This window comes from Acanthopagrus latus, chromosome 7, assembly GCF_904848185.1.
Source record: "Acanthopagrus latus isolate v.2019 chromosome 7, fAcaLat1.1, whole genome shotgun sequence".
In the NCBI taxonomy this organism is placed as follows: domain Eukaryota; kingdom Metazoa; phylum Chordata; class Actinopteri; order Spariformes; family Sparidae; genus Acanthopagrus; species Acanthopagrus latus.
In genome coordinates, this window is record NC_051045.1 from 30449651 (window position 1) to 30477513 (window position 27863).

General features: G+C 39.2%; 1 protein-coding gene across 1 annotated transcript; it reads right to left on the reverse strand.

Annotated features, from left to right (window-relative positions):
• Positions 1-23: 23 nt before the first annotated feature.
• hck (HCK proto-oncogene, Src family tyrosine kinase) lies at positions 24-26431 on the reverse strand. Its single transcript, XM_037104441.1, has 13 exons — positions 26198-26431; positions 19048-19187; positions 16643-16676; positions 15825-15918; positions 15609-15704; positions 14483-14586; positions 11057-11206; positions 10160-10312; positions 9877-10059; positions 9191-9267; positions 5170-5323; positions 4704-4835; positions 24-2186 (listed from the first exon to the last, which is right to left on the reverse strand). The coding sequence occupies exons 2-13, from the start codon at positions 19177-19179 to the stop codon at positions 1984-1986; spliced, it is 1512 nt and encodes a 503-aa protein (XP_036960336.1). The 5' UTR covers positions 19180-19187; positions 26198-26431; the 3' UTR covers positions 24-1983.
• Positions 26432-27863: the final 1432 nt, after the last annotated feature.

Here is a 27863-nt window from a genome sequence, read left to right on the forward strand (position 1 = left end):
ATAAATACACATTTGATTAGATACATGTTTCAAAAACAGTTTATTTGGACATTTTCACTACACTTGCATTTAACCAAGCATCTAACAAAATAGGCAAATTATGTCTATGCGCCCTTTTGGAAGCCAAAACGCGCATTAAAGTGCCCTCTTCAGTGGCGAAAACATGCTGTATTTTCACCCCAGCCCTTCAAAAAGTCTGTGCATGCCACTTTATGTATATATATAATATAACCCCAAATATATTTCCACAGTTCTGGGCATTGTGGGCATTCATCGACACACATCAACTCTAAGCATTACATAGAAAAGGTATCTGAGATATTGTTGCTCACAGTTCTATCTGAAGGGATTACACCAAATCACGAAATGACAAAAATGATAAAATCTTCACTTGACAAGATTTGCTTTGAAATAATCCATATAACTATTTCCAACAGTATGATAAACACATACAGTATCAGAGAAAATAGCATTGATTAATCCTTCTCTAGAAAACCTATAGAAAATGCTTTTACTTTGGAGATGATCATTCCATTTAAGACACACAGATGTTCAGAGCATAATTATTAGAACCACTGCATTTTTTTTCACACAGAAAATAGGGACAAATTATGTGAAAATCTGTATTCACTGTTTCATTTACTTCTTAAATACGAACCAACATCTCGATGGGCCAAAGGATCACTAAGCATTATTTGATAATATTGCTTCATGTAAAGTCACAACATTTTTGTGTACATCAGTTTACTATAAATATATAGCATATGGCATATTTTAAATGACTGAAAAAGAAACAACAATTGCAAAAGGCACAATAAGGAAATAATGCTTAAACAAGCCACAGCATAGTAGAAAATTATCAATTAAAAAAATAGAAGACTTACACATAATCAGCCACTGCAAAGTCCACAGAACACTTACCCCTTTGTTTGCTGAATTTCTTTTGTCAACACAGTGATATCTAAGCTGATCACTGTCAGTATGCCACTCTAAACATCTATGTTGCAGTTATACATCCCTTTGAAAAGATGCACAATGTGTGCTGGAGCATAATAATTAAATCCAGCCTTTAAATGAGACTGCTTACAGGTGGCCTGCAATGGCCTGTGGATATGGCTATGTCAAAAATGATTAAAAACGAGTTGTGGTTCAAGCTGAAACCAGCTAATAATTCAACAACAACCACATGGTCATGATAGCAGCAGAGAGTTCACAATCCAACTCGGCTGCAGAGTGATTCGCAGTTTAACAATCTAATAAACACACACACACACAATCTAACAAGCCCCAGTGGGAATACTTATACAGCAAATAGCAAAAGCCATGTACGCTACAGTTAGCCTACATAGCTTGCTACCACTGTCAAATTGAAGACTTAACTGTATAAAAATTAGGGCATCAAATGACATATTTATTATGAATTATTCATTTGATCTTCTACAGACAGTGCATTCTTAGTTCTCACTCTGGCACCAGTGAGCGCTCTACTGTCTTAAAATGAAGGCTTATGGGGTAGGGCCTTATTTGATTCTCTCATATCATTATATGTAGGTGTGTACGTCTTTTAAAAACATCTTTTTGATCAACAAAATGTATCTATGAAAGTAATAAATCATGCCTCTTATAAACCTGATGCACAAAATGATTAAATCATTTGAGTTATCCAAACTATGTGCTTTTTAAAAAGGAATAACTGAATGTTCTTTCTGTTTAATTTTGATAGCCATGGAAGATTAGGAAGATAAATATTACAGCTGACACAGCTGTGGCTAGCTTACAGTATAACCAGGCCTTCTAAACAGCTTTTCTTAATCAATCTTGTGGGTTTTATTATTTTGAAATGATTCAACTCCCTGATTAATTTTGTACAGTCCCTTGAACTATAATTTGTGTGTGAATGAGAAATAAAGACAGAGGAAAAATGAGACAGACTCTGGCAAGTGAAAGTGGACTAGCATTTAAGTATGATGGAATGTAAAAGTCTCATGGCTGCTGCTGATATTGGCTCTCTGTGGCTGTGTAGAAATCCTCCAGGACACTCTGCAGGTAATCAAAGGTGGGGCGGTCCTCAGGCTTGTTCTTCCAGCACTCTAACATGATTTCATATAGTTCCGTTGGACAGCTGTCTAGGCGCTGCATCCGATAGCCCTTCTCCAGGGAGCGGATGACTTCTGGGTTGGTCATCCCTAAAACCAAGAGAACATGATGATAAAAAGGCTACAAAGCCACAACCTCTTAAACACAAATAAGAAATATTCAATGGACAATAAAACTACGGCTGTACTGTATGCTAGACAAAGAATGCATACACATCATCACCCCTCCCTCTGCCTGGTCTCTCATAGGCTGTTCAGACCTTGTATGATCATCTGTCCTGACTGATCTCATCACAAATGGACAGCTCTGAGTACAGCTGTCAATGTCCCAAAGACACTTTGAGGAGGCATTTGAGATCTGATCACTCAGACCACATTCAGAGACAGGCTGGGCACATGTGACCACATTGTTTTAGAAGATTGAACACACTTGTGCTAAGCTACATTCAAAGACCACCGAATCAACTGATGTGCTCTGTGAGACAAGAAGAAGAAGAAGAAGGAGAAGAATCCACAACAGGCAGAATAGATTACACTGTCTCATTTACATTCTGCTCATTGTAATGTAAATTATATTCTCTTACCTGCCAATGTTAGTGGCAGATGTCTGTGAACACAGTGTGTGTCCATTGAGCTCATAACCTTAAAATCCTCAGACACTTTTTGAGTGAGGAGAAACTTAAACTTTGAAATCATTCTTGCCTTCTTATAATTCTTAATTAACTGCATTGCATTAATTGCAAAATGTGAAGTTGTTTCTTTACTTGTAAAAATCGTCAGTTTGTCATAACACTGATGTACCAGCTTGTCTACTTTTATTTGTATATATACATATATAAGCCATAAGATCCCAAATTGATTTGAAAAGATGTTATTTACACCCTCAATGCTTGAAGCTTGTGCACTCACTTTTCAGGTGGTGTATGTGTGTATACAGGGACTGTCAATCGATTAAAATATTGAATCATGATTAATCACATGATTGTCCATAGTTACTCGCGATTAACTCTCTGCATCAGCTTTACGCTCAGCCAGCAAGTGGTATTTGAGACTCAACATACTCTGGTGATAACTCAGTTCACATTGGCAGTCAATTTAAATAACATTCTTGTCAAGAGAGCCATCTGGCAGGACTTTGATGCTGAACTTGCCATGCCAAAAACCCTTTTCTTTATCAATTTTTGCTCACGGAGGTTGGTTTCTGCTGCCATCCACAACATAACTGCTGCATCGCAAGTACAGAGCAGACCAAGGGTCATACATGCATGTGTTAAGGTGTTTATTAATGTTTATATTTATGATCATGTTTTTTATTTTCAAAAACAAGTCCCCAGCCACTGGAGTTTTTTAGGAGAATGCTGCAATGATGTTTTGCTGTGAAGCTCAAGAATTTTTTTCTGTACTATGAAACTTCACCCAACATTCCATTGGCTTAGGGGTGAGGAGCTAATGGCTGAATTTTAATTTCTGGGTGAACTGTTCCCTTAAACCAGTGGTTCTTAATTATTTCTTGTCATGCCCCCCCGGAGGACAGAAATGTTTTCATACCCGCCTGAACTGAAATACTATTGATAATCTGATAATGTTTATTTATTTACGGAATAAACCACTATATGAGTTGCAGCATTCTGCATACAATCACCTGGGGCCAGTTGTTCAAAACATTTAATCTGGATCAAAATTATCCAGATTTGGAAATACCATTTTTTGCGATTCAGGATCAGGTAATCCGTCTCACTTTTATGATGGTTTTTCAAAGCAACATTGGATTGGATCAATTTCTAGCCTATGTCTACTTTATCTACTTTATCACTGTAACAGTTAAACAAGCCAAGTGCAAAATATAAGTAAAAGTTTATACACTAAATGATAAAAATGTATTATTTGACCAATTACATTACTACTACCAATTACTACATTTTCTTCCTGAAATCCACCTTGAAATCCTACCTCCTGCTGGGATCAGGATAATCCTGTTTTTTTGGATCAAAGTTAACCAAATCCTACTGAAACGTTTTGAACAACACAAACTGAAGTTTTGATCTGGATCAAAACTAGAATTGGATTCCATGATCTAATCCGATTTCAGAATCCTTCTTTCCCTTTTGAACAACCCATTTTCAAGATTTGATCCAATCCGATAACCAAAATCTGATCGGATTACCTTTGAACTACTGGCTCCTGACTGCCGGAGCTGGGACAGAGCAGATAGGCAGCACAGCGGACATGCTGGAAGTTAACACATCGACTTTGAAAGTGAAAGTGAAACCCAGTCCCACTGGCATGGCAGACATAACGCAGCGGACACGTACCAGTGGAAATAGACCTTTGCATCCCGCCCTGCCTCTCACGCCCCGACTCACCACACCCCCCCAGGGGGAATCACTGCCTTAAACGCTTTGAACTTGAAAAAAAGTTGACTCAAACACTACACTACATTTTTATCTTCTTCATTATCATATGAATCAATATTAATACACATATCCTTCAAATATCCTTATCAAATATATGTTTATATGCGTATATTCAGGTGTAGAAATAGGAAAAACCTTTGCAAGGTCCTTGCCCCAAACACTACATCAGAGTTGAAAGTAGTGATACACTTACCAGGGTATGGTGTGCGTCCATAACTGATAATCTCAGTCAGCAAGATACCAAAGGACCAGACATCAGACTTAATGGTGAAAGATCCGTAGTTGATGGCCTCAGGGGCCGTCCATTTGATAGGGAATTTGGCTCCTGTTTTTTGTGGAATATTGAAAAACAGTCAAAATTTTATTATTAGTTGGCTTCTAATGACACTTCTGAGAATTTCCCTGCTCGTAACACGTCCACTCTGACTCTCATTCTGTTAGCATTATAGCAAGTTACTTTTGTCTAAACTCCCCTCTATTTTAGTCACTCATTTTTTAATCAGATGTCTCACTGACATTAAAGGAATTCCCCCCAAAACTGATGAAACCATGACTTCTCTCATGTCATCAGTTCTGGAAAATCACTTTGCACATTTGTTCATTAGCTGTGCCGATGACGCCTCGCTACATAACATGTGACAGTGAATACTGTGTCATACCTTCCCTGGCTGTGTACTCGTTATCTTCAATGATACGAGCAAGGCCAAAGTCAGCAATTTTGCAAACTAAAGCCTTATTGACAAGGATGTTGGCAGCTCTCAGGTCTCTGTGGATGTAGTTCCTCTGCTCAATGTAGGCCATGCCCTCTGCAGTCTAGAGAAAGATAAGTCAGGGTAAAAGATTTAAAACTTAGTTACCAATGCCTGTGCCTCACTGGCAAAGAAATGTTAGAAAGCAGCCCTTAACAGGATGCTTGCTTTGTTGTGTGTGAAGATATCTGTAGTCTCTTTAGTTCCTTTGTGTCAGCACTAGAGAGCCAACTGATGAATAATTTCACATGGTAAAAATTGTTCTAAGATTGAATCAAAACAGGCAGATCCATCTGTCTTCCCATTTCCTACCTTCCTACATTCTTCATTCTATTAACTCTACCAAAAATTAATAATAATTAAATAATAATACATATTTCAAATCCAGCAGATAAAAGAGGTTAGTCACTGTCTGAGCAGCTCTACACATGCCCAGCTGTAGTGTTGTTTTTGGCGGCCTGTTTTAATTTTAGATTTAGTCTAGTCTGTAAAACTGTAATTTTAGTTTTTTTTTTGTTTTAGTCACATTTATACTCTTTTTAGTCTAGTCAAGTTTCTGTTGACTAAAAGTCTGAGCATTTTAGTCTCATTTTAGTCAGAATTATCCATGATTATTTTCATCTAGTTTTAGTCGACAAAAACTGATGACATTTTAGTCTAGTTTTAGTCAATGACAATTGTACTTAAGTCTCTTTTTTAGTAATGCGATGTCTATTTTCTGTGTACTTGTCTTGCATTTACTATGTAGTACCCTTCTCCCCTCATAGGCCAATGTCATTGGGTAACAGCAGCACACACACACACACACACACACACACACACGCACACAAACAACACACCTCGTGTTATTATTCATTATTATTTTTTCTATTTATTTTCTTTCTTGTTTGTACTTTTATGTATTCCTTGTTTTGTTTTCACACACACACACACACACACACACACACACACACACACACACACAGCTGGCTGACTGTTAGTTTCATGGAGAAGCGTCCGTCCTCCCGACCGTCCTACCGACTCTTCCTCACATTGCTGCACTAAACACAGCGTCTGTCACACGTTAACTCACCGAGTGTTGGTGATGAAAATAAATCAGCCTCCAGACCGAGACTTCGGTGAACTTTCCCCCAGAAATCAGCCTCTGTCCCCGCGAGTGAGTCAGACAGCATCCAGTTTACTGATGACGATCATGTAATTATGTAATTTAGAGCGAAAAACGTAACTTTGTCACTTTCCAGGATGTTTGGTGGGTCAGTATCTCAGTCACTACGCATTATAACAGCAGCCATATGATTAGAAACTGTCCCCAGGTTTAGACTGACAGGGGACACCGGAGGGAACACTGAACCCCGGCTGTCCGTCATCGGTCCCTTTCTTAGTGCCAGACTTCACACTGTGTCTTGAGTTATTGTTAATGTTAAGCCACCAGCTGCATCTTCTTACTAACGCCGCGCAGGTGGGGACTGAGGAAGAGACGTCGCCTGCATCTGCGCAGTGCGACCTGATGCAGCACCTGACATGAGACTCAGGAAACAGAAATATTGCAAAATGATAATAATAGTGAGACGAAATAACGTTATTACATTTCGTCTCGTCTCGTTTTGGTCAACGAAAATGAAGAGACGCTTTAGCAGAGTTTTTATTTCGTAAACCACATTTAGTCCCGTTTTTATTCGTCAACAACATTGGATTATATATTTGATTATAGTTTTCCTCACATGACCACCATTTACGTTGCGTCTCGTCTCGTTTCCGTCATGTGATAAAGGTTTGTTGACGACGATATTTAGTCATAATTTTCGTTGACGAAAGCAACACTATCCAGCTGAACCACCAATATGGGTAAGAAATTAGTGTAATAGTGACAAGAGCTGTTGTATTCATAAAGTTAACAGGACAGCTGAAACTCTGAGCTTCTGAGATGAATGTTTTTTGACAGTAATGATGGAGCCCATGGATTTTTCAGGAGGATGGTTTGGTATATGGACATGCATTTCTATGGCGCTTCCCCAGTCTACTGAGGGCTCAAAGCAATGGTGTGGTCCAGTGGCCCCAAACCACTGGTCTGAGGGTCATTTGGTACCGGGCCGCGGACAAAGAATAAATAAGTTATTTTATTTCCATTATATTGATGATCAAATGCAATAAGCTAGCTAAAATGAGTGGAAAACAAACGTCTTCGGAGAGCTGCTTTGCAAAGGAAAAAGGAGAAGGCCCAATGAGACAGAAAAAGAGCCTGCGACTGCTGAGAAAAAGGAAGCTACATGTAGGGAGATTGACAACTGTCTTCAAGTTGGCTGATATAGTTGCTGAACTGGAGCTGTGGGGATGACGAGTGGACAACTGCTGGAGACTGAACCTAAGGAAGACACTTATTTTACTCTCCCTCTACACTGTAGTCTATGCGATACGCAGGTGTATGTGGTGTACCCTCTTATCCATTATTATCAAGATTACACTTTTCAACAGAGCTGCCAGCTTTCACGCACTGACCAAGAGCCTTGCCTCGTTTAAACCTTTAACATGTTCCCATGCACAATGTCCATTTTGCTTTATTGTTAAAAAAATAGTTAATAACCCATAAGATCCATGCAGCATCTCTCATTCTCCTCTGAACCACAGTGCAGGCAGGCAGCAGTGACAGCGGGTTACCATATTTATGGGATGCTCTCTGAAATTTCTTGCAATTTCGAAATAAACATTATCAATGGTAGAGAAAGTAATTCTGGAGATAGATAGTTGATCGAGTCTCATTCCCAGGGCATCAAATACTGCACTTTGGATTATATCATAATAATACTGATCCAAATGCGTCAGCATTTTGGAAAGAGACAATTCACCTTCTCCAGAATCGCCCTCACCACCGTCCATAAATGAGTAAAATCCTCAGATGGCCTGGTTAGATTTGGTCTCCTGATTTAGGCTTTGTTGTCTGGAAGTTGGCAGGTTGCTGATCAACCAATCTTACTCTAAGGAACAGTATACTATGCAGGATGAGCTGAGCACATTTTTGCTCGCTTTGGTCACCTTAACAAAGAGAGGACCGGCCACTGTCAGTAGCACAGCAGATGTGAGAAAAAATCCTGCAGAGAGTGTGTCTAAATAAGACTGCTGGTCCAGATAACATACGCAGCTGTGTACTATAAACATGTGCTGATCAGCAAGCTGATGTCATTACCGACTTTTTTTCAATTTCAGAACCAAAATATTCACTTAGTTTGCCTCCACTCAGTCTTTACACACCACCTACATCAGAATGCTGTTTTTTGTCTTCAGCTCTGCATTCAAAACAATCTCACACATGAAGGTGATCGGCAAGTTAACACTCAGCTCAACCGGAAGGTTCCTAGGCGCGTGGTTAAAACTGGCCAACACATCGATGGTACCCATCTTTTCAGCATCAGTGATATATGTGAAGTGAGATGTCTGCACAGAGCCAAAAGGATTACATAAAACAACATGCACACCTGCCTCAGTTTGTTCGCCCTGCTGCAAAAGGCACACAGGTATCTACTGCTGTACCACCAGATGACGGAGCAGCTTCATACGCTAGGCTGAGACTCCTCCACTCGTCCTCCACACTGCAGTCTTTGGATTGAGTCTTTAAAATAGTTTGTTTCATATATGATGTTTCTATGATGTAGCATAAAGGAATTCAAACTTAGTTTTGTTTTGAAAGCCGGTGTAAAATGATAAATTAATTAACCCAAAACTTTGTACTCAACTGCACAATATGCTACATGCACACACTGTATTACGACACTTAAAAGTCTCACAACATCAATCTAGTCTCAAGTGAATCCATAGCTAATCGATTATCATGGCTTATAGTGAACAAAAGAAACAAACAAAAATGTATTTATTCATTTATTTTCTCCTGTCTTTGTTGGAATATTGAATGGATCTAAATTTGACGAATGATTCTCACCTGGGCAGAGAAGTCAATGAGCTTGGGGAGCTGCACACGATTGCCCTCATCACTCTTTAAGAAGTCCAATAAACTACCTGTAGGGATACATTCAAACACATGATTAAATACATGCTACTGGTAGCCTAAAGCTCAATGCATTTGGCACATTGTCAACATGATCAAAAAATCTGTGACCTGACTGTGGAAAAAATACAACTATTCTTTGCCAACATGTATTGACTATGGTTTGACCTTTTGATGTTAATGAATTTCATTTTAAATTCCACCGTGACTTCTGCAAAAATACCCCCTATAGAGCTGAAATGTTCCTGGACTGGAATCACTTACGGTACCTGTGAAGGTCAATAAGTTATGTGTGTAAAGGGCAACTTCACAAATTTTCCACATTTAAGTGTGTTTACAGGTCTTTATAGTACTGTTCATTATGTAAGATTCAATTTAAACCTTTTTTAACACATTAATTGCTGTGCATGTGATGCATGTGAAAAAACAGACACGTGAAAATGGATGTTGAATAAAAGATAAAATGAGAGTGTACTGCATCTGTACACGCATGCACACACACACACACACACACACACACACACACACACACACACACACACACACACACACACACACACACACACACACACACACACACACACACACACACACACACACACACACACACACACACACACCTTTCTCCATGAACTCCGTGATGATATAGATAGGCTCCTCCTTGGTGACCACAGCATGCAGTCGGACCAGTTTGTCATGCTGTAGACTCTTCATCAGGTTGGCCTCAGCCATGAAGGCTTCAACTGACATGCTGCCAGGCTTCATGGTCTTCACTGCAACTTTTGTGTGCTTATTGTATGTAGCTTAAAACAAAAACAAAAAAGGATAAGCATTCAAATTTTCATTGCAAGCTTCTCATCCCCACCAATACCTGGATTCTAGAATGACTGAGGTCTATCTCACCCATCCAGACTTCTCCAAACTGGCCAGCACCAAGCCTCTTATCCAGCTTTAGTGATGATCTTGGGATTTCCCAGGCATCTTTCTCCCATGGCTTCTCAGGTTTGGGGCTCAAGCATGGGTTGGTCAGGGTTTGGCAGAGACCATCTCCCTGCTCTGGAATAAAAAGGGAAGGACTTTACAGTCTTTGTTTTACAATGAAAATCAGTGCCATAAGTTGCTTTTATTTGCCAAGAAAAATATATAATTTAACTAATCATTTTTAATATAATCAAAACACTTTGATGGGGGGGGGGGTGCAGGCTTTGTGTGGCTTTATTGATGGGACAGCTTCAGAGACGACAGGAAAGGGTGAAGGGTGTGTGGGGGGGTGACGCACAGCAGAGGGCGAGGACTTGAACCCTGGGCTGCTGCAGCGAGTACAAAGCTTCTGTACATGTGACGCCCGCTCTACAAACTAAGCTAACGAGCTAATGGGCGCCTCACAGATAATAATCAAAGAGCATCAAACCCATTTCTTTAGGAATTACCCTGATAATATTTCATATCGGTTGTTGTGTTAAATCTGCCCAGCAGAGCAGAGCTTACTTTGCATTCCTATAAGCATCGTGTTTACTGATGGAAAAAACTTGAAGTTAGTCTTTTATGAGAACATTAATTGTACAATGTGCAACTACTGCCACTACAGTTTTCTCAGTCAAAACAATAAAATCAAAAGTAGTGTGATGACATCATGAAGTAGTGTGGGATCATGGGAGTTTGTTGTCTTCATTGTCAAACAACCACCATTCCTGATGAAAATCAGGCTCAATAAGTAAAACACAGCTGTGAGGATGTAAAATTATTCAGTGACAAAGTTCAGACAGGAAACGTTCTGAATTCTGACAGCATTGTACTCACTCTTGTAATGGCTGACCAGCTCCTGCAGGGTGCTGAAGGTGTTGCGGGGAGAGATGTAGAATCCTCCATTGTCTAGCGTACGGATCTTATAATGTTTAACTGTGTCACCAGACTGGACATCGCTGTCCCTGACAGACAGCGAGTAGCTACCTGTTGTAAAAGAGAAAGGAAGCAGTAGTTACAATGTGACCCATATGGAATTATTTAATGCTGATTCCAATTTAGATTTCTCTGGACTCCTGCCCATCACCAGTGATGACATGTTTGGCCAAATGTCATCATTTAACTGCTGGCTGTCGAGGTGGCGTCCGGCAAACAATGTGCTTTTTGTAGATAATTGGTGGACTTTCTAGGGAAACCATGGTCTGATGAGGAGGGACAGTATTCATCCCACTTTGGATGAAGCGGCTCTCTTATTTAGAAACCTGACCGAGTGTGTTAGTTGTCCAAAACCATGACAACACAGAGTTGAGACCAGGAGGCAGAGCTGCAGTTCTACATGCGCCACTGCTCTTCTTTTAGAGAGGTAACCCACCCTTCATCAAGTCTTAAAACAGATAAAGTAATTATCAGTGGTGATTTTACGTTTTCACGTGGACATTGATAATGATAGGTTTGGTAGTGCATTTACCACATTATTAGATTTGATTGGCTTCAGTCCTTTTACTTCCTGTTACTGGACTACATGCCACAAGACAAATATTTCTATTCAAGATGTCTGTCTGACAGTGCTGAAGCTAAATTTAAGGAAATCATTCCATCAGCTTTATTCAATGTCATGTCACAGCACTAAAGGTGACTCCGGTGCTAATCGTAGCCCCTCCCGGATTGATCATCTTGTTGATATAGCTGCAGGCTCTCTACAAATGAAACTTGACTCTGCTCCTCTAAAAAGAGAAAAAAAAGAAAGCTCAAGAGATTAGCTCAGTGGTACAACCCTCAAACTTATATATTAGAGCAGACATCATGGGAGTTTGGGAGTAAATGGTGTTCTACCAAACTGGAAGAAGCTTGACTAGCCTGGCTAGAAAGCTTTAAAACTCAAAGAAAGCTCTCCATACTGCCAGAACAACTTATTATTCAGCATTCATAGAGGAAAATAAGAACAACCCCATGATTTTTTTTCAGCACTGTAACCAGACAGACAGAGAGTCAGAGCTGTTCATCCTTGTTGTCATGGTTCTGCTGTGGCCCTCTGGGTTTTTAGTTGTATGTGTTTTTTCCCCAATCTTCCTCCCCCCTCCATTCTCCCTCACCTGCTCCTTTCCCCTGAGTGTGTGTCTGTGGCCGTGGAAGTGTTGTCTGCAGCAGTGGAGAAATGCACCTGCTGATCATCAACTCATCAAACTCTGCTATATCATCCTGGTCTTTTCTCTACTCTGGTGCCAGGTTGTTCCATCTTGTATGGTGACTACATCAGTGCCTTATCTATTGTGTTTGTGTAATTCCAGAGTTTTTCTTGTGTCTAGATTTTTCTTGTACTTAAGCTCACGTCTTTTTCCCTAAATGGATTTGTCTCATGCTCGTGTTTTTTCCCTTTGTGTGAAGAACCTCCAGCTCCTCTGGCTCTCCTCAGATACCACCAGACAACCCCACCTGCCTGCCTGCCCGCCTGCCTGCCTGCCTGCCCGCCTGCCTGCCTGCCTGCCCGCCTGCCTGCCTGCCCGCCTGCCTGCCTGCCTGCCCGCCCGCCTGCCTGCCTGCCTGCCTGACCACCCTCCCGCCCGCCTGCCTGCCTGCCTGCCTGCCTGCCTGCCTGCCTGCCTGCCAGCCTGCCTGCCTGCCTGCCTGCCTGCCTGCCTGCCTGCCCTCCTCGTCAGCTACTCCCTCAAGAGCTCTGTTTAAAAAGAAACACATTTTACTTGATTTCCATTCTCTGGCCCCTGCATTTGGGTCCAAACAAAACCCCCCATAATAATCAGCACAAAGTTCATCACCCTCTGACCTTAGAAACATCAGAAACAGCTGTAAAGCAGATGTATTTATCTTCTTCATCTAAACCAGAAGAAGTTCTACCTTTACTTAGCACTTCAGTCTGTCCCTATTAACAATACCACAGTCCTTTAAAGAAGCTGTAATTAAACGGCTTCTTAAAAAGCTAACAGCTGGGCGCCGCTTAGCTCGGTTGGTAGCACGTGTGGCCCCTGTGCCGAGACTCTGCAGCGGACCCAGGTTCGACTCCTGGCCCGGGTCCCTTTGCTGCGTGTCACTTCCCCTCTCTTACCCTGTTTCCTGTCACACTCTTCAGCTGTCCTGTCAATAAAGCCAGAAAAAGGCCAAAAAAAATGTAATTAAAAATTTTTTTAAAAAAAAGCAAAAAAAAAGCCAACAGCTGATCCAGGTGTTTAAGCCAGCTGTAGACCCTATCAACCTTCCCTTTTTTCTCGAAAACAGTTGCTAATCAGCTGTGTGACTTTCTGCATAACAATAGTTTATAAGAGAATTTCAAATCAGGTTTTAAACATCACAGCATCGAAACAGCATTGGTTAAAGTTACAAATGCTCTCAAAATCACATTTGTCAAAGGACTTCTTTCTGTGCAAGTCTTCTTAGATCTTAACACAGTTATTGGCACTTTTGACCATCCGCCTTATAACAAAGACTGGAACATTTACTTGGTGTTAAAGGAACTGCAGTGAGCTGGTTCAAGTCCTATTTGTCAGACTGATCTCAATTTCTCAAGTCTTACGTTAACAATGAATCCTCACTGCATACCAAAGTTATTAACGTAGTTCTACAAGGCACTGTGCTTGGACAAACACTATTCACTTTATACATGCTCCCTTTAGGGAATATCACTAGAACACACTACATAAATTGTCATAGTTATGTGGATGATACACAATCATACTTATCCATTCAGCCTGATGACACTATTCAGTCAGCTAAACTTCAGGCATGTATCAAGGCCATAAAAACCTGGATTACCTGGAATGTTCTGCTTCTTAACTCAGACAAAACAGAAGTTATTGTGCCGGGCCCTAAAGATCTAATCATGTAATGGCATAGTTACTCTGGATGACATTACTCTGTAACGAATCTGGGAGTTATTTTTGATCAGAATTTGTTCTTTTACACAAAACAGGTTTCAAGGACTGCCTTCTTCTACCAACAGAACAACATGCAAAAGTCAGGAACATCCTGTGTCAAAAAGATGCAGAGAAATGAGTCCACACTTTTGTTACCTAAAGGCTGGATTACAAATTGAAAAATTGTATATATGTTCATAAATAACTCTATACATGTACTACATTTGTGTGCATGAGGGAGGTACAAACTTGACAAAGTACCTTAAATAAATGTCATAGAACCCTACATTTGAAGGGGACAGTCCAACAATTTACTCTTGTGCATCCATACATTTGAGGATCACAAACACAGATATGAAAAGGGACCATTAATACTAAAGCAAAAGGGTTTCCTCACCTTTTGTGGTCTCACTGTCTCGGATCATATATGATCCCACTTTGTTCCCAGGGGCCAGCAGCTGCCTCTCTGCATCTTTCCTGCTCACACCCTTAAAGAACCACCTCAACAACAGGACACAGATCAGTTAGTACAGAAACCTTTTAACCTCCTTGTGTACAAGCAGTTATTTTCTGGTCATACTGTATGCTTTATTTTGGGGATGCACGATACGTCTTTCTTTCAGCTGATGCCGATTACCGATTATTACCTGCTTGTCATGCTCAGTCCTGATAAGATAACCAACAAGTTCACATTTTCTTCTTTAAAGAGGAAGTTCCTATGACCTGGTACCTTATGCACATTGTTTATGCACCTACCGTGTCGAATTGCGTAAATGCTGCTCTTGTAAAGTCAGTGAAAGCAATTTGGCTTCATATTATATGCTCTATTTATTGGTATTCTACTCAATAATTTATATTACCCTATATTGGGCGAATAATGTATTGTTCACTTCCACTTACACGTCTACACTAACAGGCTGGGCTCACTGGATGCCTGTGAGCTACGTGGCTGCTGCTGCTGCTGCTGCTGCTGCCCACCCGTGTGTTTGTGCTCACATAGGCAGCATGGCAGCTGCGTGGCTGCTGCAGAGCGCCGCCTGCCTGCCCTATCTGTTCCTATGGAGTTTGACTTCGATAATTGTATGATGACGTGTTTTTCCTTACCCAACTGATAGAGTGAGAAAGCTGGAGGGGAAAAAGAGAGAGGGAGGGATGGAAGGAGAGAAAGTGAAAGAAAAAGGAAAGTGAAAGAAAGAAACTGCCCCTTACTTGTTGGGTGTGTTCTCTTCATGTCTGTGATATATTCTACAGATACAGACATGGTCTGATGTCCATATGACTGTCTATAAGTCGTTTTCAGGCTGATTTTAGCAAAGAGCCATGTGTGTGTCGCGGTACAAATAAACAAAAACTCAGAATCTCTAGATGATGCAATGTAGCAGCCACGCTTGTGACACCTGTGAGAAGTGCGTCTCGGGCAGCCAGTGTGCCCGCCCTGTAAGTGCCAGCTAAATACAGTACATGATCCAACTGAGGCAAACCAATAATGCATAAAAACTAATTTTCAATGTGAGTACACTTACTCCTCTGCCTCCAGAGTGTCTTTGGCTACATAGTTACTGGGAATGTAACCTTCTTGGCCTGTACTTATTAACATAGCTCTCCACCACTCTCCTGATCTATAGAGGAAGAGAGAGAGAGTCAGAGGACAAGACAAAGACACAAAATTGGTGTGAATATTTTCATGATAGATCACATTCTTATTCTGTATGTCCAAGAAATGTTTTTACTCAACTTACTCCTCCAATATTACAAGCTTATCTCCTTTCTTGAAGCCAAGATCTCCTTCATGAATGGCCTCATAGTCGTACAGTGCCATGGCAATACTTTCTCCTACAGCAGCAAGGCCAGTCAGAAAAAAGAAAATTATATGCAGTATAATAAATATGGCTTTTGCTTTGATGTGTGACAGCTATGAGCCTGTTTACCTTCTGAAGCATAACATGCTGAGGAATTACAGCTGGAGAAAACATCACTGTGGGCAGAGAACACTAAAAACCCCCACTGGATAAACTGAAAACATTATATGCAGCAGAAACCAAGCCTGCTTTTCTTGGTGTGTGAAAAGGAAGCTCTTTGTAAGGGTGTAAGAGTGTGAGAGTGCACATGAGTATCAGTCTAAGTTGTTTTTAAGGGGACATACTGTACAATAATAGAGTCTGAATCATGCCCACCTTGTTACCAATATTTGGTTCCCCATATTTTGTTTTTGTAACTGACTTTGGTTTAGGCCTGATAATAATAGCAGGGTTGGTCTTCTGTGTATTGGAGGCCTCTGGTGTGATGCGGTGAGAGGGGTTACTGTTCTGAAGCTCTCTTTCCTCTCTCTCACATGTCGTATTAAGCTTCACACGTTTGTGTTTAACCAGCACTGACCTAGATGATGCTGCTTAAAATGACTGTCTGAATGTTTTTTTGGCTCACTGGTGCTGTTGATAGTACAAGGTGAGTGCTTAGACCTACATAGACCTTTGGTAGATTAGAGGTTGAATGATAGTTTAATGTAAAATGAGAGTCAAGTGTACTTGTTTATATGTAAGTAACGATTGTGACTCACCGTCAGATGTGTTAGCACTGGGTGGCATTTTGCTCTGTAAACAGAAAGACAGAGAGACATAAAGTGGTATAAGGCTGAGTGAACAGTTGAATTCCCTTGACCAACATTCCCTCTTTTTTTGTTTTGAATTGAAAGAAAAAAATGTTGAAGCTGCATAGTTATTGGGCTAATAATGGGCAGTGCAACACCCTGTAAACACAACAATACACATATATATACATACATAACACATAAACATATAAAGTACAGCCATTTAGTTTGTTTACAGTAACTTTTTTTTTTTTTTTTTTTAACTCCAAACCAGAAGCGAGTCAGTCAGATGCCACAGTTGGGTTGATTGGGTTAATCAAAGATGCTAGCCGCTCAACACAGTACATGAAATAATCATAGCAGAACTATATTTCTATACATATATAGCCATAAATGTATAAAATAGTAGTTTAATAATATATTAATAATAGTTACTGCTGAAAATAACCACAGAAATAAACAAGTTTGTGTTTTTTCTTTTTCTCTGAAAAATGCATATTTCTGACTCTTCAGCCATTTCTGCATGTTAACAACATGACTGTCGAAAGGAATGATCAACACTTCATTTCTGTTGACAAAACTGGACATGGTAAATATCAAATTATTCTTGCATTAACTTTGTATTTTGAAATTAATACTGATTCCATAGTGTTATGGCTATAGAGAAATCACCATCTGAGTAAAGACTGATTCCCTATAAACCTTACTTTGCTACTTAGCCTTCAATCAGGCTGGATGTTTACCTGGAAAAAAAGGATGAATTATGGTACCTGAGTGTGTCTAATACCAAACAAAATAGGAAGAGGCATCCTTCCCCCTGTTTCTACCCCAGGTAGCAGTGAAAGAACTGAAATAACTGTGGAAAACTGTGGCTTCTAATGCTGTCTGTGACAGAGTAATAACACAGGCAAACACTGGGGGAAAGCTGTCTGTTTTTCTGCTTGACAGTACACTTTACAGTTAAGAATAACACATTCATTGTGTTTCCTCTAATGATGATATGGTATGTACAAAATAAACTTTAAAGTACAGAGTTGTCTTATATTTTACAGTTGTACTACTACTGGATTTGTAGTGGGTATTCTCTATATCAAAAACTGTAAAGTAACATACTGAGCTGTGTAAAGATCAGACACAGTACATGTGAATGTCTTAGGCATTGCTTAATAACCCAAATTTTGGTCATACATCGCTTGGTTGAGTGCTATGGCTCTGCTTCTGACACTTCCTCTTTCTTCACTGAGGAGAAATGAGAAAAAGCAAACAGGAAGTAGCCAGAGGAACCACACTTACATGTAGCCACACTGCTGCAGTGCTCCCATGGCACTGATCAAATGTCTGGCTGTTATGCAAAATCATACGGGAACAGTAACAGGAACACATTCAGAGTTCATGTTAGAGCACATCTATTCTCTCTGAAGAGCACAGGAAAACTTGTGCTAGTCATCAATAAAATTGTGTTACCTCATCATACTTTTTTAACTGTGTCATTTGACACAGTTCATCTTTGCTGTTCATGTATCTGCCTGCTATAGTTGCTTTTCATATAAAATACTTAAGTTAAGGTACTTGTAAAATTAAAGAAAACTATTTCTTTACTCTCCTCTCCTTTCTAATCATCACACTGTAATAAATAAGTCATTTTACTGAATTGTTCCTCTTTCTTTTACAGATTTTCCTTGTAATTTTGAAATCCTCAAAATATCCATAACATTAATAAAAGAGTCAGATAAGAGTCATTTAATTAGAAGAGCACGACAAAGCTGTAACTGTGAATAACCATAAAATGTCCATGATTTTACAGAAAAAAAGAAATGTCCACATAAAAAACACTTTTGCAAAGTTTTTTTTTGTTTAAAGCTAAACTATATACAAGGTTGATATTGTAATTACCTTTATTATGTTAGATAAAATGTGTGAGTGTTATGTAGTTTCATAGATTTGTCTGTTCATTGACAGATACCTTGTATAAGAAGACTAACAAAAATCATGAATAAATTGTGTTTTTATCAACTCACACTCACACTTTTTCAAAAACTACTTAGCAACTTTACTTTGAAAACCTGTTATTGCTAAATTGCTGACTGATGTTTGTTGATAAGCTAGAACTGGCTTGTGACTTAGTCAAGCATTAGCACAATGTTACTATTACACCTGATTACCAGATATGCAAAAGTATTTTGACATAATGGAAATAGTAATATATATATATATATATATATATATATATATATATATATATATATATATATATATATATATATAAACACACACACACACACACACACACACACACACACACACACACACACACACACACACACGTATACATTCATTTTAAAACTTTTCTCATCTATGAAAATATAACTGCTTACAGCTTTGCTCCCAGAGTTTCCTGTGGTGGGGTCCTTGACGTAGTGGGCCGTCTGTGCACGGTTTTGTAGTTCGTCATTACCAGAACCTTTGCTCAGAGGGTCCTGTTCCTTCTTTGAGCCCACACAGCCCATTGTGCCTTCTGCAGGGGGACAACAGAAGAAAAACAGTGAGACATGAAGGCTGTGGATAAGCAGTAAAACGCATTTGGAATGTTAAATGTAATGTAATTAGTCCGATCTAGTTTTGTATATACACTGATAGCCATCTACAGTACTAGTCTCAAGGTTGGGATGGTAAAATGCACAACAGGACATCCACAATAAGTGCTAGCCAGAAAACAGCTCTGTCAAACTGTATTTACAAACGACTTTATAACATTTTATTCACTATTACAGCATTAAATGACCTTCGAAAGTTGTTCGCAAGAAACAGACATTACAGAAACTTCACCTATGAGAGAGGCTGAACTGCAGAAGCAGTGTAGGACCTTCCAGTGGCTGATCCTGCTACCAATCTGCACTGCTATTGGCTTGTTCTAATGCCTCTGTTGTTCTATCCTGTATGCTTGATCCTCTATCGCAGACTGTTTAACTTAGCAGGCACTTCTGATGATATCTTGAACATTTCTTGTGTTCTCATCTAGACAGACAGTGATTCCATGATGTAGTTAAAATGGCCCAGATCCACATGCTTTTTTAGAAAATTCAGAATATAATGAGTTGGAAAATTTGTTTTTGTGACCGCTTGCTGTGACACTTGTTAAATCCTGTGACATACGGCTGAGATGTCAGCTCTCTCAGCTGACAGTTACTGTAAATGTAGTTCTCTAATACTGGGTGGAGAATGCGTGAAAATAGCATATGGCATGGTGTACGATTTTCTCCACTATAAGGGAAGACTGAGAAGAGAACGATGCCTTATAGCTTACACGGTCTGTCTGTCATCTAACTCCTAACTCCATCCAGTTAGATGACAGACAGACTGTGTAAGCTAGACGGCATCTTTGTCTTCTCAGTCTTCCCCAGTAGTGGAGACATGACTTCATGATTTTGGGGTTGCTGTATGCTGAGATCTCTACATTGTTACTCTTTATTCCAGTTTTTACAACAGCTACAGTAATGTTTTTGTGTTTCAGTTAGTGATATTGAGGTGTTCCGTGACAGGATAATGCAAAGCATTTCTATCTACTGTGCCAATAAAAATATTTCCACACAAGTGCTCATTTGTAACATCTAAGGAATACTACTTTTCTTTTTGTATCAGACTATATCTGCATGTGTGTATGAACATGCACATGTGTATGCAGTTATATGTAACAAAGTTAAACAGGACAAAGAACAACAATGGAGTGTGCGAGTGTAGATACAGTAGTTGCTATGTTTCATAGCGCTCACTGGCTCACATACACAGATGGAGAGGGAAGACATGTCAGGCACAGACAAGCAGCTCAGTGAAGCAGAACATCATTCTGAATGAAGGATGTAATGTTTATCCTGAACACTAGCTGTGCAGTGGATCTACTATAACTTTAGATGTCACATGTCACCATGGATTTAAAAGCTACCGCATAAGAGAACAGAGATATCTCCAGTGGCCTGAAACACTCCACACCAACACTGGCAAAAATGGCAATGTTTCTGCAGTTATTATCTGTTTCTATATAAATATCAACAGCCTTTACCATAATCGTAATGAAACTGTACTGTTCTCATGTACAATGGTAAGGAATGGAAAATGTTTCATTTGAGCATTTAGACACAGGAAGTTCCGGTGTTGTGGAGATTAGTCGTGTTAACATATTTACTTCCTTTTTTCTCTATGTTCCAAAGCTTGTTCCTCTTTAGATGGTGAATCAGGGGAGGGTCAGGTGTCTTTGGACACTTTGAACTTTTTAAAGTTCTATTTCAAACTCTGTTTTTAAATTCTACTCCCAAATAATGAATAGACATGACTCCCTGTCATGTGTTTAGTAATATAAAATGGAGGCCAGCACGAGGCTGCTGATACAACATTGCCCTACTTTGTATTTTAAAAAGTGCAGCTATCATTGGTTCATCTCCATCTGTGTGTAAAGCAGCAACATTACGAATCAAATGCATTCATACTTTGAAATAGCCAGAATTCAAATCTAATTCTACTCTGCTGGCAACGCTACACTCTACCCTACAAACTGGACAAAACATTTTTTATTATTTTATTTAAGTTTCAGTGTCAGTGACACCAATTGGGAATCTGTGGAAACCAACAAGCCAAGGCAAAAAGCTAAAGGTGGATGAAAGCTGCAGACTGAAATGATTAGAAACAGAAACAGATTACAGGATAGTTTGAATATCTGTTGATTAAATGATAATTTACCAAAGTGTCAGTAGAATTTAGTAAGATAACAGCATCATTCTAATTCTGCAGATGACATAACTTTCAGTCTGAATAAGACAACGATGTGTTGATTCCAGCCCACCATCACAGTGTAACAACGTTGGATTCATGATGACTAGTGAGGCGGGACATTGCTCTGTCATGCAGTTTTCACCGGTTACAACAACATGCCTGAAAACAGTGCAACATAAAAGTTTTTAGAAAAGCTGCATGAAATCAAGCATTGGTCAGCATTTTTACCTCCTTGATGGAGACATGAAAGACAAATCTCATGCTTCACTGCACTGATAATTTAAGTTGTGTGCTGCTGTGAAGAAATGTCAAATAAAATAAAATGCTTTCAGCAACTTTAAACAACAAGAGTACAGGCAGCTTGTTAGAAAAGCTGTGGGCGATATACCAAAGAGTAAAATTTAGGGGTGCTGTTGTGTTTGAACACTGGTCAAAAGACAATCTCTGACCTATTTTAGCAGGTACAATGTTCGATCTTTGGGCCCTGCAGTCTGCATGTCATTGGGCAAGTTACTTTTTAAATGGAAAATATAACATATTCATAATTACCTTCATTTTAAGATAATATATTACTAGACAACGTTACTCTCTGCATATACTAATACGTTACTTATTACAAAATGCCCAAATAGCCTATAAAAAACAATTAAATAGCATAGAGCTTCTTAAATAAAGGAATGGCCTTGGACACAGGGATGAGCAGGCAGACAACGGATCTATAATGAGATAAGAGTAATTATTTTTAATTGCAGGCTTCATCATATGAAACACAACAGACCTATCTGTGTTGTAGCCCATGACAATGACATGAGATAGGCCTCCGAAACACTCATTTCAGTCACACAGAGACTTAACAAAGAACTTGGCTAAGGCTCGGCTATATTTAACACACAGAGCCCATATTAATATGGTCATGTTGGTATAGATGGATTCTTAAAAAAACAACAATAAATGCATCACTTCAGTTGGTAACACAAATTGTAACGTGTTACATGACATGATTGTAGTAGTACATTACTGAAATATTAATAGTGTAATATCACTGTTACCGCTAAAATAAATCTAATACTATAAAGCATTGCCCCCAGCACTGACGACAAATAAATTACTTTTTAACCTCAAAACGTGCTTTTAATAGTGGTCGAATGAACTGCTAAATGCAGTATATTTGCCACTGGCCAACAGTAACTGAATCAACTGAATCAAGTGGTGTGACCAATAAAAATGCAAGTGTTGAAAGTAATGATGTTACTGGGTCTGTAAATCTCTGTCAATAAAAAGGCATATGCCTCATGGTTACATTTACAAGATTTGTTTATTCATTCACAAGTCAGTGGAGTCAGTCTCTTCTACAGAGTGAAGTTAATGCCTCTCATTTAGTCATTCACACATGTACAAATATATTCAGGAAACAGTGAGGAACCAAGAACAAAGTATGTAACATTCCCTGATGATTATCAGCGTTAACCACTCTTCATATGTTCAGTATACAGGTCAGCACCAAACCACAGGATGTTTTTCTATATGTTTTTATGAGTCTTTACAGCTGCCAATGTGTGTAATGCTGTTACTGTGGTGATACATGACAGTTAAATATTCAATCTGTGTCTATAATAACCAGATACTGACACGTAAATGTGACGTCTGTGGGAATAAAAAGAACCAATGTATCTGATTTTGATCTATTTAAAATTAAATGAAACAAATAGACAGTAAGGTCAACGTCACATTTACATGTCAGTATCTGGTTATTACAGACACAGATTCAGTATTCAACTGTCATGTATCACCATAGTAATGGCGTTATATACATTAGCAGCTGTAAACACTCATAAAAACATTATAAAATCCATCCTGTAGTTTGGTGCTGACCTGTATACTGAACATATAAGGAGGAGTTAATGTATATAATCATCAGAGAATGTTACAGACATTGTTTCTGGTTCCTCACTGTTTCCTGAATATATCCGTACATGTATGAATGTGTAAATGAGAGACATTAACTTGTAGCACTTTGTTCACTCCATTGAGTTGACACTGACATGTGGTCCAGCGCTCAATAAAAAGTCTACGTATATATGTCTATGGTGCAGAGAGCATTGACGTCAAAGATGGCTCAACTTACCCATCATGCTTTGCATAAGCAGTTTAAGATTGCTATTTTATGTTCTAAATGCAAATTTAACTTTATAACATGAAACATTTAAAGTAGTAAACAGTCAGCAAAAATAGTAAAATTTGCTAACATCAGTCACCAGCGACTGATACTGTCAGACAGAGTTGAGCTGTAGCAGCAACATAACTTGGGGACAAGTGTGTTGAACTGAGCAAGGGTGTGTTTTATTGCTTAGGCAATCAACCAGAGAGAGAGGACAAATGTGTTACTTCTTTTAAAGTCACAAAGTCATATTAGAAAATGAGCACTGTACCATTCAAGAGCAGTGACAATATCTAAAATAGGCAGCCACATTCAAGAGCATCACAGCATCTTTCAGAAGAGTTTAGAATAATAATGCTACCTCTCAGCCAAGGTCTCTAGTTTAGATCAAAGCGAGCAAGTATATGCATATGGACCACAATTAACACAACAGCATGGCCTTTAAGAGTTTAGGCCAAATGTTCCTAGTACATGTCGACTGCTCCAAAATATTACTCAGAATATGACACCAGCATACCATGTTGTTATGAACACCATCCAACGCATCATACAGTAACTCCATGGTTAGCATTTGAATAAAGGCCCAGTTCAGAATAATCAAATGATTTCATGCAATGCAAATTAGTGTGACTGCAAACATCAAGCCATTTAGTCATAAAACTGCAAGACTATAAGACAGGAAGCAACATTCAAAAGCTTTCAGGCTGTGAGAATGAAATATGTCACATGAAACACATACTGACTAGTATACTGACCGACTAGTTTGCCACAGTAACACACAACAGCCAACCATAATTTATGTGTGTTCTGTTATGACGGATGGTTTTCTTCCTTAGATGTAAATTTGGAAAGAAAGAAAGAAAGAAAGAAAGAAAGAAAGAAAGAAAGAAAGAAAGAAAGAAAGAAAGAAAGAAAGTATGCATTGCATATGTGAATATTATTTGTAAAACCTTACGTGGCTCCAGAGGAAGCTGCATGTAATCTGATAAAGTGCCTCCAGTGATGTCACTCAGAGGCTACCGTGTACTGTTGGTAATGTATGCACCAGGTTTAAGTGTGAGGAGTGTGTGGAATAAAAAATATGATATGTCTGGCTTTGTATCAGTTTTGTTCATTTGTATTTAGCTGTCCATAATGAGCCCAACAGTGTTAAGGAAGTGCAGAGTTGGACCAGCTGACCGCTTTTCAAAACTTTGCGTCTACATAACCCAAAATGCAACTTATCCACTGAGTGAAAACTGGAGGCAATTTATCAGATTACATACAGCTTCCTCTGGGAGGAGCCTTGCAAATTTGACAAAGTGCACTCCTCACAAAACAAGTTTCTTACAATTCCTCAGCAAGCAAGAAGTAAAGCAGCTGTAGTCCAAACCACGACTCAGCTAAAACAGTCTACTTGTATGAAATCTGCATGACAATTAACAAGTAAGATTAAAGTGGAAAACATTTATTGATTGACTCAAAATTATTTTTAACTACATTGTTAATTACTCATTTATGACAATCATCAAGAAAACATACCCAGAGTTCTCTGGTTTAAGCAGCTCAACATTTCTTTCTTTAGATTGTCTTTAGATAGTAGCATTGGGAACAAAATATCTTTAAGTTAACTGAGATTAATCAACAGATACATCGATCAAGAAAGTAATCATTAGATGTAGCCCTTGGCAAGCTCATTCGCTTAAAGTATGTTCATATTTCATTCATATATTTTAAATATTGGATCATAAACTGTATTATTCTTATCCAAAAAGAAGTTGAGTTTTATTCCAAAACTTAGAATTCTGCTTCTCCCACAGAAAGAAACACTTGCAACCATGCAGGAATGTTGCATCAATTGGAAAATGTAGGTTGCAATACTTTACTTTTGTATTTACAACATTTGGGAAAAAACAGGCTGATGAGGCTGTGGATAAATATGAGAAATGGGAAATTTAACATTGGGCACCAGTATGATGTCACACCGGCATTTCTGCACTGTACATAACATGCTGATATTTTCTTTACCAAGAGGTTTCAGGGCTGACAATGTTGTTCAGTCAATGTACGAACACTAGAGGAACACAGAACAAAACGGAAACTAGTCTGGTTACTGGTTTAGTCAAGATGGACAGTCTAAAAATAACTGACGCGCGCGCACTCACACGCACGCACTCACGCACAGAGAGAAAGCGAGAGAGAGAGAGAGAGAGAGAGAGAGAGAGAGAGAGAGAGAGTTGAATAAGTGAAATGATTAAACAGTAAAGTTCCTAACATCATAGTAAGTTATGTAAGAAGACGCTGAGCAGCGCATTTATAAAGCTGTGTACATCATTATAGATACACTGTCATGTATTTGTTAAGATCACTTTTTTGTACACACTGTTTGCAGATGGTGAGCTGTAGGTGCTGGTGGTTTTTGTGTTTTTTTAACAGCTCAAAGACTTCGAAGATCCTCTTTTTATAGCATCCTTGTTATAAAACTGGATTTGTACATTTGTCCATCGTCAAAGCAGCAGTTTAGCATGCTTCGCTAAATTCGTCAGAGACATTAAGTATAACTTCAGAACATGTAACTGTCATATTTAGGTCGAGTTTGTCCACAAGATCAAGAGGACACTTACCGCCCTTCAGCCAGTCACTCCGTCTCTTATTTCTGCAGTTGTGTGTGATCGTCTAGATTCGGGTGAGCGTTGAAAGAATATTCCGCATTTACTTTAAGTTGGTTCCATGCCTTTGCACTCGTTGTTTTCTCTCTGGTTCCGGTTGAAGATGCGGACGAGTCGACAGAGCGCAGCGCACTGGACTTGGATGAGGAAGTCTGAGCTGTTCGCATCTGGCTGAGGTGGTGAAAAGAGGAACAGGCTCGAGGTTTCACTCGCTCAGATAGCCGGCTGTTGCTACTTCTTCATTCATACTTTGATGTAATGGAAAAAAAAAAAGCTGCCGTCTGCGTCAGAACGCAGAATACAATATAAGCGTCGATGGTAAAGTTAATAACTGAGCTGTTCTGAACACAGCCTTTATCATCAATGTATTTATTTAACACACGAGGTCAAAGTTAAACACCTTTGCCATGGTTTTACAGGTGTATTAAACCTCTGAATTTGAACTTACTTTTCTTTTACATACATTACAAGTTTGTAAAACAAAAATGAATGGTGAAGCTAAATGTGTGTCTCTCCTGGTTTCATGTGAGATGGAGGAGTGGATAAATGGATGGACTGCCTATGTTAGAGACTATTTGCATGGTTTGCCGAACAGCTCTAACATGTATTCAAATAAAAGTTTGACAGCTATCATGCTCAGTCCAGTGCAGTTCAGCACTCAGGGCCATGACAGCAAGCCGACAATAACAATAATCAGGATAATACAAGAGAAAAAGATCCCAGCATAGGGAACCAAGGAAAAGGATTGATGTTGAGTGGTAAGGCTAGACAAGTGAACCCAAGTGCTGGTCACAGAGAGACAGGAAGACTGGGCATTTGTAATGCTAACAAATAGTTTATTGCAAAGGTTGAAGGGAGTGGGTTTGAGCTGGAGTGAGCAGAATGATGAACAGAGCTGAAGTGAGCCAGGGGTCCAGGTGAGAGGAGAACAGGGCTGAGAGGCTAAGAGCTGAGTCCAAGCATTGTGTGAGTACAGCAAGGAGAGGAGAGCAGCATGAGTGGACTGCAAAGGCAACAGGAGGTCAAAGTTAAAAAATTAGGCTAGACTGATGATCAGTGTCTGGCACAGTGGATGTGGAAAAGATAGGTGTTTGAAGCAAGGCCAGGTTATCCATAGACTGGATCCGGCAAGTGCTCGGGGGCACAACCAATGATAACCAGTGGGGGGCACCTCATGATACAAGCTTTAACATTTTTCTACACTCATTTTTATATTATTCACTGGAAATTGTAGAAAGACCATACATTACTCATTTATGAATGTTAATTTCCTAAAAATAACAATAATGATAATAGATAATGGGGTCAATGTGCAATGTGTTAGATTACTCGTCACTGCAAAAAGTGGTCAGATTAGAGTAACGCGTTACCGGCATCACTAATGGAGCTTGAAGACGTAAAGGACAAAATAAAAGCAGGAGAATTAACTTTGAGCAAGTCTGGAGGGAAGTCGGAGGTATGGAACCATTTTAAACAAGTCGTGGGCAGTGACAACATGTGTCAGCTTTGTCCAGTGCATTAAGTGTGCCACTTGTTACATTATTCATTAAGATAATTCTAAACACATTTCTGTAGTTCAAACAACATGGAATTGTAGTTGAGAATGTCATTTATAACAGCC

Excerpts from the sequence above, each read along its gene's own strand:
- hck (XM_037104441.1), bottom strand. The coding sequence starts at position 19,179 with ATGGGCTGTGTGGGCTCAAAGAAGGAACAGGACCCTCTGAGCAAAGGT. Across the intron at positions 15,705-15,824 it reads AAGCTTGTAATATTGGAGGA|ATCAGGAGAGTGGTGGAGAG; the intron begins GTAAGTTGAGTA and ends CTTCCTCTATAG. Across the intron at positions 2,187-4,703 it reads TGGACGCACACCATACCCTG|GGATGACCAACCCAGAAGTC; the intron begins GTAAGTGTATCA and ends TCTTGGTTTTAG.